The 22,615-nt window shown below is 28.0% G+C and overlaps 1 protein-coding gene across 1 annotated transcript; it reads right to left on the bottom strand.

The window, feature by feature from the left end:
- Positions 1-2,252: 2,252 nt before the first annotated feature.
- On the bottom strand, positions 2,253-22,282 carry LOC129963536 (probable oxidoreductase PXDNL). Its single transcript, XM_056077976.1, has 6 exons — positions 22,126-22,282; positions 15,248-15,428; positions 13,030-13,304; positions 10,244-10,564; positions 8,768-8,916; positions 2,253-2,570 (listed from the first exon to the last, which is right to left on the bottom strand). The coding sequence occupies exons 2-6, from the start codon at positions 15,419-15,421 to the stop codon at positions 2,422-2,424; spliced, it is 1,068 nt and encodes a 355-aa protein (XP_055933951.1). The 5' UTR covers positions 15,422-15,428; positions 22,126-22,282; the 3' UTR covers positions 2,253-2,421.
- Positions 22,283-22,615: the final 333 nt, after the last annotated feature.

Raw genomic sequence — 22,615 nt, 5'->3', positions numbered from 1 at the left:
ATCTAACATATACTTCTTAATCTGCAATATATGAAAATAAATGTTGTAATTGAATTGAGAACAGCAGCAGCAGTAATGTGTCGATCCAGCGAAATGCGAGACCTTGGACTGATGAGCAAATACATTAGTGAGAACTGAATAACAATTTAAGTATCTTTCCTTTACCTCGACATAATTTCGTTTAGAACTGTAACAGGAAAATTACAAAAAAATGATCATTTAAAAGCATTAATTTCGACATTGTATTTTTGAAGTGTTATTTATAAAATTTTCCTCTTGGCACATCCAAAACACATCCATGCCTTTTTTTAAAAAGAAATTAATTTTTTTAAGTTGCTCTGTTTTTGACTAATTTTTCTTTAAGAAAAGAAAACTCTCTTCATTGTTTCTTTATTTTTATTTATTTTTTTATTTTAGAATAAGTTAAACAATAATGTAAGTTAAACTAAAATAAGTTCATTTATATTTAATCTTTTTACTTAGAGATTGCTTTCCTTGCAAACTATATAATAGTAGAATGGAAGAAAATGTTCTTTCAAAAGTGGAAAATTACTCATATATTTTTTATTTGTTTATTAAAGGAAATGCAAAAATAATAAATATAGCAAGATTTTAATGTAACAATATTTCAATTACAACAATTATTATCAAAAAAGCTTTTCATATTAAATTTTAACTTCTCTAGAGTAAAAAGATATAAATTCCATTAATACAATGGCAGAGAAAAATAGGGTAAATAGAAATAAAAGTATAGCATTCATAGAATAGAAATATAATTTTCTCCCTATAAAAAAATAGTACTTATTCTATGTATAGAAAAATTTTCAGGAGTCTTGCATTTTCAATAGAAAAAAGCAGTTTCTGTACATATAATAAAATTTCTGTATGTCGCAAAAATTTTTAAATATCAAAAGTTATGCATACCTACTGCAATCAAAAAGAAATTGATTTCGTTCATAAGAAGGAATATAAATTAAATATATAAAAACAGTTTCACCGATTTTTGCTGAAATGAAAATTCCAAGACCAGACGTCATTTACTTTAAATAAATTGATTTTTACTTTAAAATGAGTTACCTGAAGCTATTTTTTTTTTAACTCTGAGTGTGGCTCTTAAGCCAGGAATTTATACTTCATAAAAAAGTAGATGAAATAAAAATTATAGATCATCAAAAAACATATAATGTTTGAAATATGACAGGAATAATTTGAAAAATAGCTTTTATTTGTACATTCTTTTAAATAAATTCCTTTAATAATTAAATTTTTTAACCTTTAAAAATTATGTATAATTGTTTTTAGAAAAATATGATGAGAAATTGGCAGCAAGTATTTCCGAGTATTGAAATTTCTACAAATCAAATTCTTGGACTCGGTTGTAAAAAGATAAATTAAAATATCCATTACAATATTTCAATTTATTACAATATATTAATATCTTTTCAATAATAGGTCTACTTGTAAATGACAATAATTTATCAATTCTCTATTTTGATCAAATTAATAATTCCACGAAGTGAATGGTCCATTAGAACATGTCTCACCTAAGGTGGATTCTAAACCTTTTTTAAACATCCTATATCATTCAAATACTTTTGTTTTAGATAAATAGTGGTTTTAAAAGTTTATTTATTTATTTTTGCAATATTTCAAAAATTCTGTAGCAGAAATTGCATTGCAGAAACAAATTCGAAATGCCTGTACTTAACAGCTTTAAATTCAACAATTTCAAAGAATCGACATTCTTATCTAATTCAAAACAAATTTTCAGACGATAATTAGAAATTAAATAATGAATGTTGCCAGATATTTGTATAAGTTGTAAAAATATTTAATAAAAGTTTGCAAACGATATTTTATTTGCATATATTTTAAATGAAACATCATTTATAATTTTAATCACAGTGGTGTTTAATCAAAAATTCTTTCTAAGATTAACGACTTGATTTTCAGAATTTATTTGCGATATTCTATTGTACTGTTAATTTAATTAAATAATCAATATAAGCATTGTATTAATGTCAATATTTAATAATATATGCAGATTATTAATATTAAATAATCTTTGTATACAAATCTATTTTGCCTATATAATTATAGAGCTTAGTCTTTCAAATAATATTCATATTGCAAATTTTTATTAAAGGCAAGTTAAAAATTTTCTTACCATTTATAATTTTAAAAATATATATATTAAAGGATATAAAATAATAATTCATTATTTTATTTTATGCAAAAGTGAATAAAGAAAATTATCATTCTATCATTTTATTTTATTAAAAGGTTTTTTACATTACCGGGAACATCTAATATTTAAAATGCATATGAAAAGCAAACATTTATTTATGAACAAATCAAATGAGAGAGTTATTCTGTTGGCACATTTTCATATGAAAAAGCTGTTTTACACATGCAGAAATCTTAACTGCATTGCGTAATGGAAGCCAGATTAGGTTTGAGCTCCTGAAATTCTGCTTGTTTAGGCGCGACGCAATGCGCGACTAATTTGGTTGATTTGCTCATGCGACGTGCAATCCAGTTCATAGTGCAGTTGCAGACCAGGAAGTTACCTACAAAAGAAAGAGAAGGAAAAACATTATTCTTACATGATAATGTTCGCAAGCTGACATACTATCTGCAAATTTCGTCTTGCGACACGCATGATAAGAACATTATTCAAAACTCGCAACTCGCAGGTAGTTGTATTTAAAGTAACCAACTTTGGCAGAAGACAAATTTATTGTTTGGATAGTAAATATTTACCAAGAAAGAATTTTCCAAAAATTTTATTAGATTTTAATTTTTAAAAAAACATTTGGAATTTTACCATTTTTCTCGAATAATTTCAAGAATATTACAGCACAAAAATACATTTTGCACAGCCTCGAAATTTTTTTTAAAAATGTTTCTGTGGTACCAATTTTATTCCCGTACAAATTTTCTCTAATTGCCATGAATTCAAGTAAGGTCACGAATTTAAACGATCCCACTTTGAGCTTTGATATACAGTTCAAGAAGCTTTTATGCTTAGGGGAGAGTTGGAAGGAATAGGACAGCTGCATTTATATCTAAATAAAATATTAGAATCAGTTCTAATTTCTCCAATAGAAAGAGGAACTACAGCCCCTTGTTCGATCTTAATTGTATTGCTATAATATTATTTGTGATTAAAATTATATACAAATCAACGGTAACGTAATATATAAAATCAGCTATAATATTATAATATACAAAACCAGTTATAATATTATTTGTGTTTAAAACAAAAAATATCACTTTCATGCCTCAGAAAAATAAACATTCCTATTTTTTTTTCAATCTTATTATTTGTAAAATAAAAATATTTTAAATGCGTAATAAACTCGAAGAATAATGTTTATAAACTAAAATCAAATTAAGTTTAAATGTACCATGCTTTATGTGATATGCATTTTAAAAGAAAATTCTGCAGAGAGACGAATGGGACAAGCTCGATTACATTTCAGTACATTTTCTAAACCTGCTAACAGTTAAAGTTTTTAATTTTTCTTAATGCTGTTTAATAAAATTAGGCTGTGTTACAATACAATAGCAAGTTGATGATTTTAAATTTAATAAAATATATGTTAGTATATATATTTATATATACAGTATATACATATATATATATATATATATATATATATATATATATATATATAAATATATATATATATATATATATAGTTAGTATATACATACATATATATATATATATATATATATGGCGCGGACAAGACACGGCCGCCACAGCGCGGTACATAAGCAAAAGTCGGGAAGAAAGCAAGAAATAAATTATTCCTCGTCTTATATAACATGAGATATTGATAGGGAAAATATTTTTTCATAGGGCTAAAGATTCTGATAGGGATTTCTGACGCATGTCAATCACAAGTAAGAGAAACACAAGGATCTTTTAAAAAGAATGTGCTTATTGGACATTTATCTATCCCGTCACACTGAACGTGCGAAAGTGCAAATATAAGCATTTTTACAAAGCTTCTCTTGAATTAACTAAGTAGAAACAGTGGAATCGGATCAGGAAATAAGACAATGAAATTACTATGGGCTAAATTAAGATAAAGCTTTGGAAATTAATTTGGATTTAAATTAGAATATAAAATATCATTATATATATATATATATATATATATATATATATATATATATATATATATATATATATATATATATATATATATATATATATATATATATATATATATATATATATATATATATATATATAAAGCATTAAAAAGGCTTTAACAAAAACAAAAAGCACTAAATAAAATTCCCCTCTTTCTCAAAAATTTACTTAAGAGTACCAGTGTCTCAAAAACGTATTTTGTTATTCTTTATTTTTGTTAATAATAGTATAAAGTATGAATTTATACTGACGGTCATTATGCATCATTCACCGAAAAAAATATTTTCTACTTAAAATTATGTTTACCATTTAATTTTAGTTAGGGGAAATTCTATTGGAAATATAATAAAATAATAAGGAATATAAGAAATATTAAGTAATGAAGAAAAAAATGAAATTAAGTTATAAAAATTATTTTTTTAAACTTTTTTTCACTCTAAATTGAAAAGAATTGTTAATTATATATATATATATATATATATATATATATGCTACGAATAGCAACTTATATCAAATAACTACGAATAGCAAAATATATCAAATAATAAAATAAAAGTTTTCAAGATGTGACGGCACCAATGAAAATTTCAAAATCAGCTCTTGTTTGGCATGTCCTAAACCATAAATCATTAAATGAAAAGGTTACTAGCTAATTGTTTGTATTTTGCCGTTATCGTATTTTTTAGAAAATAAATAAATTAAAGAATATAAATTGCTTTAAACAGCACTCTTGATAAGTCTAAACTAATGAAGTAAAAACAGAATTGTAAAATCCCACTTCCACTTCTCCCACCTCTCCCCTATAAAGAAAAATGTGTTTTAAATAAATAATTTATAAAATGAAAAACTATTGCAGTAAACAACCATAATTTTTCATTCTATAATTGGATTTTTGCCACCAGCATTTCAGTTCCAATTTGGCAAAAAATAATAGAAATAATATATATTTATTTAAAATGTTTTGAAATTATTCTTTAAAAAATCAAGCGAACAACACTGTCCTTGGAAAAGACTGAATACATTAAAATGTGCATTTTAGAGTAGAATATTTCTCATGGATAAATTCACAAATGTGTAGCAATCTGAATAACATTATTGACGATTGCTAATGGAATCTATGCAAGGTGAAAAAACACACGTCAAGCATATCGCGTCATATTAATCTTGAAATTTATATCATGTCGTGAAGAGGGGGAAAAATGATGTCACGTCTCAGGACAACTTATAGCAACATACACTTAGATAGCAAGAGCGGTTTTAAAAAACACGATTTGCTGTCTAATAAATGCTAACACTTAAAAAAAATTAAGTGTTTTTCTTTAACACTTAAAATTCTTTTAGCTTTTATTTTTCTTCCCTCGATTAACAAAATTTAATGTCGATCGTGTAAAGAAGGATTACTTGAACTTATCGTTAATTGCATGAAACATTAATTTTTTTTTTAATCATGCCAGTTTTTTTTATTTACATTTTTTGAATATCTTAGCGTGTTTTCCACATTTCAGGTAACTGCATAGCACGTTGGTGACCTAAATTCGAAGCACGTGCAGGTATTTTCACGTTTCGTCAACTAAAATGTGCGAAAGATACGCTATCTTAATTCAACGTGGAAGATCTTATATAACGCACCGGTGGAACTTCGACGGGTACAGTTAAAACTTTCTTCAAATGGAGCTCATTCTTTTTATATAAAATATTTATTTTCATATCTTTTAGTTAATGATTTCTAAAAACATTTCAAACGAATGTGAAACTCTAATCTCTATTCCGAAACATTTTAGTATGATAATATTTTAGGCTAAATTCGCCTTATCTTTATTTTTAGAATTTGCTCTTAATTATATAACAGCGACGACTTGTATATAAAAAATGTATTTAATATCTTCGCAACGAAGGTAATAAAGATAATGTAATAGAATATATTTGTGAAAACATTTATATCAGAGAAAAAAAATCAGGGTTATCGGTTTAAACTAAAACTGATATCCATGAAAAGCTTATTTTTTGCTTCTAAAATGCAGTAATATATCTATTTCTAATTTATAGACGGAAAACAGTGAATATCTAATTAATTTTTACTTTCCCCGTGTACTAAGTATACAAAGACGAAGTATTGTAATCAAAAATTTCGAACTCGATATTTTTATGAATCTCCATTTCGCATGTCCCAGAGTCCGCAAAACACATTTCGGGAATTATTTCTGTCTGCCTGTGAACAAGACAACTGAAAAAAAGCTTCGTGTTAGAAAGATAAAATTTGGTATGTGGATGCACTTTACTCCAAATTTACACATTTCAGTTAAATTTTTTAGTGAAATCCATTTATAGTTCATCTGGTTGTTCAAATATAAGTGAACACGACAACTTCAAAACATTAAGAGTTTGTGGCAGTTTGCGATACGCGAGGATAGAACCTGGGACCTTGTGGTTTGCAGTCCAGTAACATGACCATGATACAAAAGCAATTGCTCGTGCAGCGTAGCTGTTAACTGGCTTCTAAGCTTTCACCACAAGTTAGATAAAATCTGATATAGAAATATGCATCTAAAATGTATTTATGAATTAAATTTGGAATCTTACGATTAAGAGACTACCAGCCTGTTGGATTTCAGTTTTACATACATGTAAACAACAAAACTGAAAAGCACAACAACTTAGATAAATGAAATTTGGTCCACAATTTTTGAATATAAATTGTAGGGATTGGTCATATTTTAAATCAAATTTATTAAAGGTTCCACCGTGTCTGTTGGACTGTACTTTCTCATGCAGGTAAATGCTGTAACTCATAAATACATAGATTTAAATAAATGAAATTTGGTATGTGATTTTATTATTATTATTGAAATTTTATATCAGATTTTGGATGTGATTGGTCCGGGAAAAAGTCTAAAATGCATAATTCTGCTTCCTGGTACTTGATTAACTGGATATCAACGATTAATCTTCAAAGATCGCATCATAGATCGATCTTTCATAACTATTGTTTTTGCAGTGTTGAGTGGCCTATGAATCACGTGATTTTAGAAGCCCTATGTCATTCATTGCACTATATATTTTCATAATTTTCTATCTACATCTTTATACATGCAATTATACAACGGGAAAAAACGGCAGTGTAAAATGGACACGCTTTTTAAAACAATTTCAACATTTCTTGATTCTGAAGTTAAGCTTTCATTGTTTAAAGAATTTTATTAAAGGCATACCTTATACTGAAATTTATTCAGTATGGAAAAATAAGACAAATCAAATTTTGATAATCAACAATAGAAAAAAGCCAAAATGGCAATAGTAGTACAATGAAATTAGTAGCAACAATGAAAACGATTCGAGTTTCACTTCAATAATGAAACATATTGTTATGAAATACAGTTAAAATATTCTTAAATTAAAAATTGAAAAATTATGTGACAAACAAATTGATATAATTGAAAAGACATTTTTTTTTTTTTTCGAATTTTAAAAGGATATGAAAATGATTTTTGTGTTGTAATATTTTCAGAAATTATTGCGAAAAACGCCAAAATTTACTTATAGATGAATAATAAAGGTAAAATGTAAACAAATCACAATTCTCAGAGGAAACAAGATGTAAAAGAAATAAAGAAATAAGCGTCAAATAGAAATTTTAACAAACACCAAGATAGACCGTCGTCAGATCTATAATCGCTATGACTTAATTATTCCGTATTAATCATTAGTCAATAATCTAGCTGAACAAGCTGATCGCCAAAGGTGGCGAGTTCTAATTGAAATTTTCTAAAAAATCATTCCGAAATTTTTAAAAAAAATCATTCCTATATATAATAGCTTTAGGTAAACGTTTGGGCGTAGATATTCATTCAAAAAAGACGTAGATATTCATTTTTATTTTTAGTAGAAATAGCTATAGTATTATTTAGCTATCATCATCTATTATTCTCAACTGATATATAAGAATAATATATATGATAATAATAATATATAAATAATAATAATATATAAATAATAATAATATATAAATAATAATAATATATAAATAATAATAATATATAAATAATAATAATATATAAATAATAATAATATATAACTCAACAAAAAGCTTGGAATAAGGTATTAGTGGATATGATTTTTTTTATCGACTTTTAAAAAAAAAACTTTCAATTTGTTTAGAAACATGTTTTTTGTTTGTTTTCTGCTTAAAATTTAAATTAAAAGGAAACTTAAAACTTCATAAATATTTTTACATCATAGATTCGGTCATAAAGCTCTTGCACAGTTTTTTTTTTTTTTTTTTGCCTTTTTTTTTTTTTTTTTTGTTTGTTTTTATTAGCTTATTTATAGTTTTCGTTTAGAAAAATAAAATTCATGACTTCATAAAAAATGATAAATTATTTCATAGGAAAAAAAATGGATATTTTATGAAATAACTGAATTATAATACACTTTAAAGATAACATATACTTAAGATAAATATTTAATTTCAATACACTAAAAAAAAAAAGACCATATCATTTGGTAAAGAGAAAGTAGATAGAGAAAGAAAAAAAAGTAGTAGAAAGTTTCCCACAGTTTTACTGGTATTATTTAAAATACCGAAAAAAAAATAGTGCCCACCTCTTAGATCCACTTTCTCCAGCAGAGCGGGAATTCTGGACCATGTGGTGGCCGGAAGCGTCTCAAGGAGGTTGTGGCTCAGTTTGATTTCTTTCAAACCATTCAGGGCTTGAAACATATCTTCTGGTAACGACTGAATGGAATTGTAGCTGAAAAAGCAGTTGCAAATAAAGCGATCATTATATAAAAACCATCGATATCGATATATCATTATATGAAAAGTGATTAAAAATAATCAAGGTTTGTATTGAATTTCTATAGTGTTTCAATGTTCACATTTCTGCTGTTTAGATGAAAGAAGAAATATAGTATATATCAAAATTATGCTTTCATTCAGGCTTTGAGAGATAGTATATATATATATATATATATATATTTGACCAAAAATGGATAGGATTGTTTGAATTTCAGTGGCGCACGAGCATAGTGTGGACTATATATAGCATCAATTTTAATCATACTTAAAAGTTCACTTGTATTCAATAAATAATGCAATGTGGCATTGTTGAAAGTTTATGTTGTGTAGAATAACGCCTCTGAAATCGATAAATTTCTTTTAATTCCTAATTAATTGGTTAGAAAGACCAATAGATTCATTCTAAATAAAAATAATATCAATTAAGTTATTTCAATCAACTAACCAACTTTAGTTTTGCTATTTATTTAATTTTTGATAAACTGAAGGCATTAATTATTACAAAACACTTCGAAATAAACTAAAAAAAATTAAAAAGAAAACATAGTATTAAATAAATTAGTTGCTATAGAAATTTTTATCCGATAACCAAACAAATATAACTTTTTTCTCATAAGAACTAAGAATTACTATTTGAAAAGTACAGCAGTCATAATAATAATCTAAATAAATCAAGAGCATATTAAATACAATCAAGAAATGTAAATTATCCAGTTTCATATTAATGCTCACATAAAAAAAATTATAATATTCATAAGCTATAAAAATTCTTAAAAGATGAAATTCTGGGTTAAAAAATAGAACTGAGTTACAATCGAAGACCAATCGAATATTAATACATAATTGCATTATTCAATTAGAAACTATATATTTAAGCTAATTATTGGATATAAAAAACATACATCAAAGAAGTTTGTAAATGTCTAAGAACTTTTTAGTTTTTAGATAATTGATTGCTATTAATAACCTGGTAACATTTCTACAATAAAATATTCGATGTAGTATGTACCTTCATTATACTCAAGAGTTTAGAAGTTCAATTTTAAAGTTACATTAAGTTAAAATTGAAGATCAAAGTTAACTCATAATCAAACATAGTAAAAATCTCGTTCAATTTTCTATGCTAAAAACACAAGAAAAAAGAGCGATACAGACAGAAAATATTTCAGATATCTTCGACATTGCATTCCTGCAATAACTTATGATCGCTCCATTTATTAAACGTGTGCATTTATTAAAGTGCAATAACCTTAAATCTTCAAATAAACTTTCTAGTTTACCTGATATCGATAATTGCAAGAGAATTATCTGAAGTTCTGAATATTTTTCTGCTGATAGACTTCAGACGGTTTCTCGATACGTCCAAATGATTGAGTTGATGAAGGTTGGAAAAGGCATTGTCGTGGATTCGAGATATTTGATTGTTGGATAAAACGATTTTCTTCAGTTCCTTGAGTTGGGCAGGAAAGGCCGACCCATCCACGAATTCCAGCTGGTTGAAAGAAAAGTCAACCTCCTTCACTAATGGAACCCTCCTGAGTTCACTGGTAGCCAGGGCAACAGTTCCCGACGCTGGCCCGCAGCTGGAGCAAATATGACCTCTAAAAAGGTCAATATTCCGCGGATTAGTTTGATATAAAACATAAGTTCAATAAGTTATTTGCTGTTTAATACTGTTTCTAAAGATAAATATTTGCATTTGCCTTACAATGGAGTTTCATTTTTATTTTAGATGCCTTTCATATCCCTGCACTTCTTTAAAGTCTTTGTTAAAAAATTTATCCATGAGTTCTATCGGAGAATAGTTTTTATTTTTATTGAGAATCAATAATCACGTACATAAATGTATTATTATTGGCTCTTTTGTAGATGTAAAAGCAATCTTTGTTGAGACATTTATCAGCCAAGGTTTAACCACAGCGTGAAATTTGGCGAGTATTTGGAATTTAAAAGAGCTTAATTTGAGTTTACCAAGTAAGATAAATGTTCACATGAATTGGCTAGAAAAACATATTACGTAGTAAAAAGGTATCATGCATGTGCTTTAATATCCATGATATTGAAATTTCGATGCCGCTTTTATTAGGAAGCAATAAAATGTAATGTCCCAAATGTAATGAATACTATTCGAATTTTTGTCAAATTTGACACCAAACAATTTGCTAGCATATAAAACCTTTAAGGTATCAGTACTTCACAAGCTTTCCTGACTTTTTACACAAGTGATAAGTGAGGACAGAAAAAAAAAGGACTTACAATTAATTAAAAGCACATATAAATTAATTGTAACGAAGAAAATTTTAAAATAATTAAATCTCTCAGCAATTTTTTTACGATTTTCATAATAATATCTTCTATATCAAAAAGATCTCAAAATTTCTTATCATCTTTGACAACCTAAGTTGGCAACATATGGAAAGTTACAAGTGACCACATTAAAAATGAGTGGCGTCATATACGATTTTAAGTATCAATACGTAAATTCAATTACTTTAATGTCAAACATGAGGAAACGGAGAATAATACGGTAAATTCATTTCAAACCAGAATTGTGATAATGTAGAACAAAATTCTTATTTGTTTCAGTAAAGTAATGTTAAATCAAAAAACAAGCAGTTATTTGTGCTATATGTTTTTTAGATTTTTAATTGAATGCTTTTTTAATAAAATGCTGTTTGATTTTTGTTTTATATACTATTAAAGAGTATTAAAAAACCCAATAAAGTTCAATATATATTGCATTGCTACATTTTAATAACGACACAAAACCTGAAGGTGTGACCAATCCGATACTTTCTCTCATATTCTTTAATAAATTTGTTACCTTTCCCCTTTCTCTTGCATGAAATTGTGGGCCTAGGCCAAGGCAGTAAAAACGGCAAGTGCTCGGAATTTAATTTTCAGAGATCTTTACTTTAACGTTTTGAAATTCATAGTACAGTAAAGAAAATCAAACACGCATTTTGCAGATCTCTTTTTTGATGGATTAACATCAAAATTTCACACAAAACTAGAACAAGTAACAAATAACTAAATTTAAGTAACAAAATCATATATTTAAATTTCATTTATATAGCCACAGAGTGTTTGAGCCGGCGTCCTGGCATAGGGGTAGAGCATCTTCCCCGTGATCTGGGTGTCCCGAGTTCGAATCCCGGTTCGGGCATGGTTGTTTTTCATCTGTGTTCTATCTGCGAGGTGTGTGAATGTGCCCCCCTGTAAAAAGGGGTTGTGCAAGCAAATGTGTGTGTGTCATCTTCATACGAGCTAGAAGTTAGACTTCTGCCCTTGGGTGCTCAGGGATCTTTACTCTCAGAAGCTACTGCACCCCCTTTCAGTGGTAACGCGGACACGACATCATCATCAGAATTTTTGATTTATAGCCTTTACGAGCTTCAAAATTACAGATAGATAGCCAATAAGCCCTTTAACAGATTTAATTCAAAATTTGATAAATATACACTTTAAATAAAACTTTGTATTTCATTTATCTAAATGGAATAGTTTTTGAGTTTATCACATTATATGCATGCGATAGTACATACAAACAGACAATCAATTGCTTGGCGGATCTAGTTTCAAATCTGATACAGACCTATATTTTAGATGCCTAATATGTGTAATGCATTTTATCTATCTAGCCCTTTATGTTTTACAGTTATCGCATTCATTGGAATTTGGACAACCTGACAGACAGACTTCCTGCAAATTCTCCAAAATTTGATAGAAATCAATAAATTTGGTATAAAAATCGCATTTCAAATTTCAGTTGTCTAGTTTAAAGGGTTATCGAAACAAACTACTAATTCACTGTATTAGCAACATTGATCATTCTATTTTCATTTGCTGAAAGTTTTAATTACACTGAATACCAATTGCTCATGTCGAAAATTAAATTCTTTTGAAATGTATCTAAGACTTTAAAATTTATCGAGATCAAATTAGGACTATGTAAATGAATGTATTCATGCAAGTGTGATTCCTTACCACACCCAGTCACTTTATGTTGTCACTAATTATAGAATTTTAAGTACAGGTATTTAATCCGTATCGTAAGAAATCTGACCTGAGATTAGCATTCTTGACCACAATGCCGGTGAGGAAATCACTCTGTCCTTCCAAAGTATCGTCGAAAAGGAAGTATCCGTTCAGGTTCGCGTTCTGGATTTCCAGATCTCGCACTCGAACCTCCGACAGCCACTTCTTGGGGAAGACCCCCTGTAAAGGGATCTTAGTCTTGGGATCGACAGCATTGGAGAAGTCCTCCACTTCATTGTTCCCTTCAAATGTGTTCAGTAACAGCAGTCGGTCAATGATCATGCTCTTCATTGATTTTGTGACCTAGACGATTGTGTAAAATTATCATGATGCAAATCAATTAATTTTGAATTAAAACTGAAATGAATCAAAATTTAAATCAAGCTTAAATAAGACTCAGTTAAATAACAAAAGATAGTGAAAACTTTCCAGTTATTTAAAATAAAAATGAAGGAAGCATACTGTTCGCGCGCTTTTCACCACTCCACCTTGTCACGTCAATATGTTGATGTATATTTTCTGTTCTGTGTTGTATTGTCTAACATAGCGTGGTTATTTTGAGGAGTAATATTGTAAAGATAATTAACAAAATGGATGTGATGTGAGGAGTAAACAATATGGTCCATCGATGTGTTGTGTGAGGAGTAAACACATACATTAAAACTTACATATTTTTTTTAGCACATTGCATGGTTTAGTAAATCAGAGTTTGATTCGTATTTTTCTTACAAAATGATACCTAAACTCAAAAGAATTTTCTCAATGGCTTGAGGATTATCCATTGTGTGTGTGTGTGAACTTTATACAATTCCACACAACTCGACGGATCCAAACGAAATTTGGCACACATGTTCCCTAACACTGAAAACGATTCAAAGCGATAATACGAAATTTTTATACCTTCGAAAGGAAGTGAAATGGGAGATTGAAGATTTTGCGTTTTCTCCGATATAACTTCGAAACAAATCATTGCACAAAAAATATTTTTACATGATCTTACAATTTTAAATATTAGCTTATTGATTAAATATTATCTTATTATTTTAAATATTAGCTTAAGGCAATATCCTTTATTACCATATAATCTTGCTTCATATTATGTACCAAACTTAACAAAGTAGCAAATGTTAAGAAATTCCTTCAAGACATTCCATCTTTACAACGCTTTCTCCAAGGCTAAAAAAGAAATGCTAGCAGGAACGTATCATATTCCGGTCATACTGAATAAATTTGGAATTTATGACAATTCTTATCACCCCTCTTGTTACCAAAAAAAATGACATCGACCACTTATTCTTTCACTGTTTGAAATTTTCAAATCATAAAAGAAACTGAAACTAAAACAAGAAACTTGAAACTAAAACAAACTTAATCTTAATCATCAATCAATATATTCTTTAAAATTTTTCACTGGAAAACTGCTTTTAGTATGCACCATCTGCAAATTTTTTTCTGAACACTGAAATTTTTTGAATTATATTGACTTGATTTCTTAGCATTGGAGAATCATAGACTTTTTATTTTTATTTTATTTTTTTTTTTTTGTTAAAGAGAGATTTCAATCAGTGGATACATTAAGGGGGAAAAAAAGAACTATGATTTGAGATTAAGCGGCCTTTCGGTTTCCTTTTCCTGACGTTGTTAATCTTGCAATTTAAAATTTAATCACTTTAAAATACCTCTGTGATCCCAGAAATATCATGTTTCTCCAATGGACCATTATTACGTCGCCAAGTAGAGTGGAAACTAAAATCTTAATAAGTATGTGTAACATATTTATACAAAAAAAAGTTTTTTTCGAATACTTTAAAATAGAAATTAATTAGGGGTTTGAATTTAAACTTTTCATATATGGAATATAAAAACTATGCTACTAGAAGTAGATGTTCGAGGGGTTTTTTGTCTATAGATTGAACAAATGGATGCAGACGAAGTCATGGGTCCTACCTTGATCATCAAGAATCTCACTGGTCAAGATCTAGCGGCTAGTTAATAATTATCAGCTTAACTCAACTGTGTACACAACTGTTTATACTTTCACCGAGACAAAATATCCGAAATTTAGGATTCGGCTTACAAAAAATTAGCATTTTCATTGTTATGATTTCTGTTATTTGTGATGCACTAAAAACAAACAAATATTGAGTATTTCAAATTTTATATCTTACTTAATAGCATCATTTTTTATTTAAACAAAATTAAAATACAAAATTAAAAAAATAATAAGTATAAACTTAACTGCATACCTCTTCTAAGTGAGATGTGTTATGTATGCTGGGGCATACGACCAGCGTCAATCCATCTTCAAAATTTGTGCACGAGCAGGGGTACATGTTTTTCGAAGAAGGACAAGATGATCCTGATTCCACAGAATGGTACTTCAGGAACAGCAACAATAAAACAGCAAAATAAGACCTCATTTTCGTTCTGTAAAAGAATAGAATGGAGCAAAAAATTAATATGACTGTAGGATAAATACTCTTATTCCTAAAATAAATAGAAACTGTTGTCTAGCAAGTCAGACAAATAGTTACTATACAGGTGAAAACCAAATTGTTAAAAATAATCGTGACTCTGAAAGTATAAGCAGGGTTTTTTTTTTTTTTTTTTTTTTTTTCCTTTCTTTTTTGCAAAGCACGATAATGATCAATGAAAATTTTAAAATTTTGACATTTAGAGTTTGACAAACGCAAATTCGTTGAAAAAAATTGTCCACACAATTATTACAAAAAAGAAAAGGATTATATATATATATATATATATACAAAAATAAAAGATAATATATACTGCGTCCAAATAATCGTCCCAACTACAAAAGACTAAAATTTTCTTGTAAATTGTGATGGAAAGACAAATATTTAACACATTGCAGGTGGAAGAATAAAGTATTTGAGAATGCAATAATTGCCTCCTATGATTTCCCTTGGTTTCATAGGCAACAACCATTCAGTAATTCATTTCACGTATAGCTAATCATCATTAATACGCGTTCAATTTATTTATTGCATGCATATTCTGCACGTGGCTATCTAAATCTCTCAAAATGGCTTCTTGTATGTTAACGTGAAAGATCAGAATCGGAGGATCTCGATATTATCCGGTGAATGTCGACATATACCAAATACGTCATTGAAAACAGAATACTTTATTATATATTTATATAATCGAACCATCACTGGCGTATGTTGAGAAGTCTAAGTGCTCTCTGGAAGGAATTCGAATGAAAACTAAGAATCTGTAATACCGTTCGAATTAAATCATTGATGTTGTATGCGGTTGTACAAAAATCGAAAATGTGTTGGTAGCTGTTGTTGGCATTGAAGAATTCGACTTTTCAAAATTAACAAATAAAAATTAAACCCTAAAGCAGCTTTATAGCCATAATCAGTACATAATTTTTAAAGAAAAGTTACTTTCCGTATATATAATGTCTTCTCAAGAAATGTAGCAAAGAGAAACAACTGCAATAAATTCAAGAAATGAGGGGGGAGCAAAATTATACATGCTGTTACTGCAAAAAGAAATAATGAATAATGTGCTAATATTTTACGATTAAAAACCAAATGACTCCGCAATTCAATTTTTCATGACATTTTAAATTATTACAATATATAAGATTGTATAAAGTCAATCGAATAATTTCTGTGTACATTTATCATTTGTATTATTTTGTAATATTTTCTATTCTAATTTGAAATGTACTGTTCGTTTTAGATTATTCGTTTAGATTACACTTGTTCGTTTACTGTTCGTTTTAGATTACACTTTATCAACATGTGCTATTGCTTAAACATTCTCTTATTTTGACATATGTCAGAATATGTTTTAATTATAAAGTATGATTTAAAAAGTTGCACTTTATCTTAACGTAACAAATAAATCTTATTTACATATTCAGATATACACATAGACAGGAGCTCAATGAAGTATTCCATTAAAATATTCATATCTATTATAAATACTTGTATATATAATAGATATGATAAAAACTTCATTAATTTGTTCCTGATTGATTTTATCTTTGTTGTATGTGAAGTTTTAAAAAAACATTTTAAACTAAACATTTTTAACAGTTTTAAGCCGAAATGTACTTGACACCAATGTCATTTTTTAAATATTATACTATTTATAATCGGGACACTGCATATATAAATTGCGGAATGCAAATACGTAAAAATTACACAAAAGGTTCTACATGGTCAATCGTTGAACATAAAGCTATCATGTTTGGTAAAAAGTTAATTTTTGGATAGTAAGTGTCCATTTAGAAAAAGTTTTTCAAAGTTTTAGTTAGATCTTTAATCAAATAATTTTTTAGTTATTTCTCAATAACCTCAGAGCTTATTTTACAAGAAGCCATTTTTGCGTCACCTTAAATTAGATTAGGAAAATTAGTTCTTCGACTACACCAATAATTTTTTAATTATTTTTAACAAATTTTACATAATATTTTATTTATCTTTTAAAACAATACTTTTAAACAATGTACTAATACATGTTGTTTAATTATTTCAAATGCGCTGCTTTCATGTTATATTTGATTTAATTAAAAATTTATTTTTTAAATATTTTAAAACTGACAAATCAAACCTAAAACATTATTATGCAACGACGATTCGATGTAGAATTCCGAATCACTTCAAACTTTCTTTCACAAATGTCAGCATTTATTTTTTTAATTAGTATGTTCGTCATTTCATCAAATCCTTCGAAATTACATTTAGTCACAATACTTGAATATAGATTTGCTGATCTTTTCGAAATATCAATTACATCACACAAAATTTCAAATGGTTCTCTCAAAGGAAAAAAAACACCTTCTTCAATCACAGAAAATTCAGTTTGAAGATATATATTTAGAAAATAGGAAAGTTACATAACAAAGGCATAAAGGTTTGAATAAGATTAGACAGCAAGTTTTTGTGGGTCTTACTTTTTCAATTATTTTAATTTAATAAAAAAATCGAAATTTCTTTTAAATCCAACTTACCACAATGCATGAGGCAAAATTGAAACAATTCAAAAGTTTAAATTAAATCAACGCAAATAACATACAGGCATGTTTATTCCTTGCTTCACTTGAACACAATTTATTACAGTTTCAAAAGCATCTATAAACTACAAGCGTGTATCGAAGAAAAAGGCGATCCTGCACCTGCTGCTGCACGAGTAATATTATTTTTTAAAAAAGATAACTACTATTTGCAGATGTTTGAATATCCGAAGTTATATATTGTAGAAAAGGTTATGTTTTCAGATAATAAAATTTCCCCTTTTCCCCTTCGTTTCGTTCGAGTAATCACTGTACGACAGTTCGCTTTTACCTTACCCAAAGTTGAAGTAATACGTGGAAAGTAATAATACTGACGGAAAAGAAGCGAAATATCAATCTCTAATTCAGAACATTGTAATATGATAATGCTTTGGAATTTAAGAATCTATCTTCTCTTCATTTAGCTTGATTGCATTAACCACAACAGTCTGCGAACAAATTTTACATCTCGCAATTTACAGATAGAATTCCAGAATTCAAAAGGAGAAGAGAGAGAGAGAGACTGTATAAAAAAACTTTAGTTATTTTATCGTCTGATATTTTTATAATACTATTTTAACATCGTTCCCAGAACAAATAAATTTATTTCAAATTATTACGTTTAAAACATGATTTATTTTATCGTCTGCTTTGTATAATATTTTTTCTCTTCGTTTCGAAATTACGTTCACTAATTCATCAAATTATTCTAAAATGCATACAAAATGTAAGGTAACATCCACTTAATTTGAAAAAGAACTACACAAGCAAAAATTAAATGCTTTAAAATGTAAATTTACTTATTTCTGAATTAAAAGATTATATTGTGAAAACCGATTCTATAGAAAAAATTATAACTAAATATTTCATTGGTGAATGATTGGTAAAAAATCTAATGCATTAGTCGTTGTCTAATAAATTTGAAAAATTACTCAAATAAAGAAAAATGACGCATAAATAAAAATTCTTATCACTGAAAAATTGATATTTAGAGGTTTAATTTGATGTAGAAATGGTGTGCGCAGTAATATGTTCTGACGTTATTAAGAAAATATTAAAATTTTGATAGATTTTTAATTTAAATTTTTGAAAAATCCCTTTTTAATGTTTATCTACCTTCGTAGAAGTTACAACCACATTTGATAACTCTCGATCCAATAGCCTACCTTGCCCAGAGTTTTGAGCAATTTTTGGGTCATGTAACATATATCAAGCAACTTAACTGTAAAAACATTTTGCTTTCAAAATTCAAAGTCTTCCAATACCGCCAAGATTACTACCCAGGACCACATATGCTTCCTTGTCTTTCTCCCTCACTAAGTCACTACATAGAGAGATCTCAGATTAAGTCGGAGCTTTGGAACATTCCTCTTAAAAATACAGTCTAGTCACAAAATCTCCTCCTGATTACAAAAATAATTACAAAAAGTTTTATTTTAATTTGATAAAATACTTGTTGCGAATAATGTATAGTTTTTAATAAAACCACTTACGTCATTGAATTTCAATGTGATTACCTTTGGTAGCTCAAAGATTATCAAGGCAGAATTCCAATTCCCGCCAAGTATGGTTCACATATTGATTATTACACTAGACACATAAACTGCCATCTTTACTTTGAATGTATCAATATCTTCAACTGACGGAGCAAACACTCTGTGCTTTATATTACGCCAAAATTGACTTTGAACAATTTTGTTCAGTTTGAATTCAAGGAATAAAGGAACATATTGAATTCTACGTTGACGCCATTTTGTTAGCAATCGAATGTAAAATAATTATTTCCGCATTAATTATGCTATTTGCTGGATTGAAATGAATTTAAGAACGCGACAATTCCATAATAAAAATTTTACAATGGATTTTTTTGCAATTTCAATGGCTTCTTTGTAACATTTTTTTTTTTTCTTCTTCTTTTTGCAATCAGGAAAGAATTTTATTACCATCCTTTATTTGAATTGAAATTTTGATTAAATCTACGCTTGTCACACTCATTATTTCTTAATCAATTACATCTCATCAATATTTGATTGATTACTTTGATTTTCTGTAAGCAATGTACATAAATTCGATCTTGATTTACATTTTCAATGCATAAAAATTTTCCTTTGCTCGCGCTCTTATTTACTTTATTAACATTTTTCTAGGAGTAGGAGAATTTTGAAAGATATTTTCTAAAGAAATTAAAATCTTTTACAGAAACAGATACAGAAATTAAGATTATTAAAATCTTTTATAGATATTTTTACAGAAATATAGTGTTAGTAAACAATTATTTTAAAGAAAAATCTGTAATTATTTATCCTAATCTATGATGTGTTAAAATGAATATGTAGTTGAAACAGCAAAGATGCTGTCCTTCCAACACGATACGGCCCGTATTGTGCTTCTTAGTGCAGTGAAAAATAAAAGCTGAATATGGATATAGGATGTCTTCCTTTCCTCGATTGGGTCCAAAATTTGACACAGAACTACAATTTTGTTGATAAGATTAAACACCTAATTTCATTTGCTGCTTTTTCCAAGTTATAGGATTCGTATATTCGAAGACAAGATCGACAGATGGGTTAGATTACAAATCTCTTATTAATCTTGAATTCCTATATGAAAATTTCATCAATTATTTTCATCAACCCATTTATGTTTCTGAATTAATGTGTTCACGTGAAGATTAATAGGTGAACTAATAATTTTCTGTAGATTAATTTCGGCCAACTTCTGTGAGGCGTATGCAAATTTTGTGAAAAGATTACGTACCAAAGTTCGAAACTGCAACTCTTTGCGATCAACGAATAATAAATAAATAAAGTTCAAACAAACAGACAAAATTCTAAAGTAATTTTTGGATACAATAAGTTCTGCAAAGGAGAGTTTTATCAAAGGTCAGATTTTCTAATAAAATATTATTTTCGTATGAAAGAAAGTGAATAGGGCTGGGAGATACTAATCTATGTAAGAAATATTGGAATCTGCTTGATGTTCTTAATTTAATTTTTCCCTTAAAACAAATTAATTTAAATTCAGTCGAAATTACTGCAAAAGTAAATGAAAAGTAAAAGCAATCGGTAAACAAGACTGATAATACCAACCAATGAATCTTCTTGAGATGGATAATAGAGATATCGTATGTCAGTTATTCCATACAATTTCATGCGTCATATTATCAATTGATTTCAACAAAATGTATCATGCAATCATAGTGTTAAATAAAATATACTATTACAATGCTTTGATTTTTATATAATTCGTTTAAATGCAAACACAATGCATCTTCTCGCAAATGTTTCATCTACACATCGACTAAAAACAATCCAAAGGTGGAAAATTAAACTCGTTAATACTCAAATAAATTTCAACAAATTTCTGTCAAATTATGATGAAAATAACGAAATTAAGGTAACTATGAAATAAAAGAAAACAAGCAGCTTAATTTTTCAATTGGTAAAAGTTATTTTTAAAAACTCTTTTGTAGATAGATATTTCAAAGATTAATGAAATATAGTAGAATATCAAAGAATAAAAAGTAAAAATTCTTTTCTTTTTCTATTATCTTGAAAAAATATGCCAAAGGAGAAAATTTTAACATGCTGAAACTTTGACTTCAAAATCTTGCTAAATGGTTATATATGTCAATTGAAAATTGTTTAGGAATTTTGGGAAATATTAGTCAAAGCTAACAAAAAGCAATTGAATGTGCTCTGTTTAGCCACGGAAATTAAGTGTATGTTCTATAAATAAGAGGATGCTGGATGTTAACGGTTATTTGCTAAAATCCCTCCATCAAAGCTCACATACTTAGAATTACATTTCAATAATAAAAGAACTTCATTATAAAGTCATTCAATTTAGTCAACATTCCTGCTATAACGTCGCTTCCATTTATTCTTCAAAAGTAATGATTCAATGTGATTAATTTAAATTTCATTCCTTATTTGGTATAACTAAAACCAACACATTAAACTGTAAAGTTCTTTGCTGTCCTACCATCAGACATTTATATGGAATGCGGTAATTACAACAACAAAAAGCTACGCATTCTTTAAATCGTTGAAAAAAGCAGCAACTGGACACCGAAAAAATAAAGCAACTTACTTGGAATAGCAAAATAGAAGCAGAGGAACGGTTCGCGCTTTTACAGTGCAGACTGGAAAGACTTTTTAAAACTTTCCAGAAGGTCGCCAGGGTTAAGTAAGTGAGACGCTCGAAAATGCGAACCGAAACCCAAAAACTGATTAATGTGACTTGATGACATTCGGACTTCCTAATTATGGTCAGATAGTGCTCCCAGAAACAAGAAAATAAAAGAAAGGATCTGAAGGAGTTCGTAATCTGAGTTGTTATCTAGCTACAAAGTTTCTTTAATGAGTTCTCAGATGTCCCACTTCGGAAAATAAGACTGGCTCCTTTTTTTCCTCCCTTTCATTTCATTGAACTGATGATTTTGAAATAATTGGGCGCTGAAAATGGGCTTTCAGTAAAGTGAACCGATTTTCATGAATTCATTCTGGGACACTTATGGAAAAAAAAAATTAAAGAACGATAAAATCAATTATAAACTCGCATAAAAAATATGAGTAAGTAC

The sequence above is a fragment of the Argiope bruennichi genome, chromosome 3, assembly GCF_947563725.1.
Source record: "Argiope bruennichi chromosome 3, qqArgBrue1.1, whole genome shotgun sequence".
In the NCBI taxonomy this organism is placed as follows: Eukaryota; Metazoa; Arthropoda; class Arachnida; order Araneae; family Araneidae; genus Argiope; species Argiope bruennichi.
The sequence above is the reverse complement of the archived record's forward strand: the minus strand, read 5'-3'. Positions and strand labels throughout refer to the sequence as shown.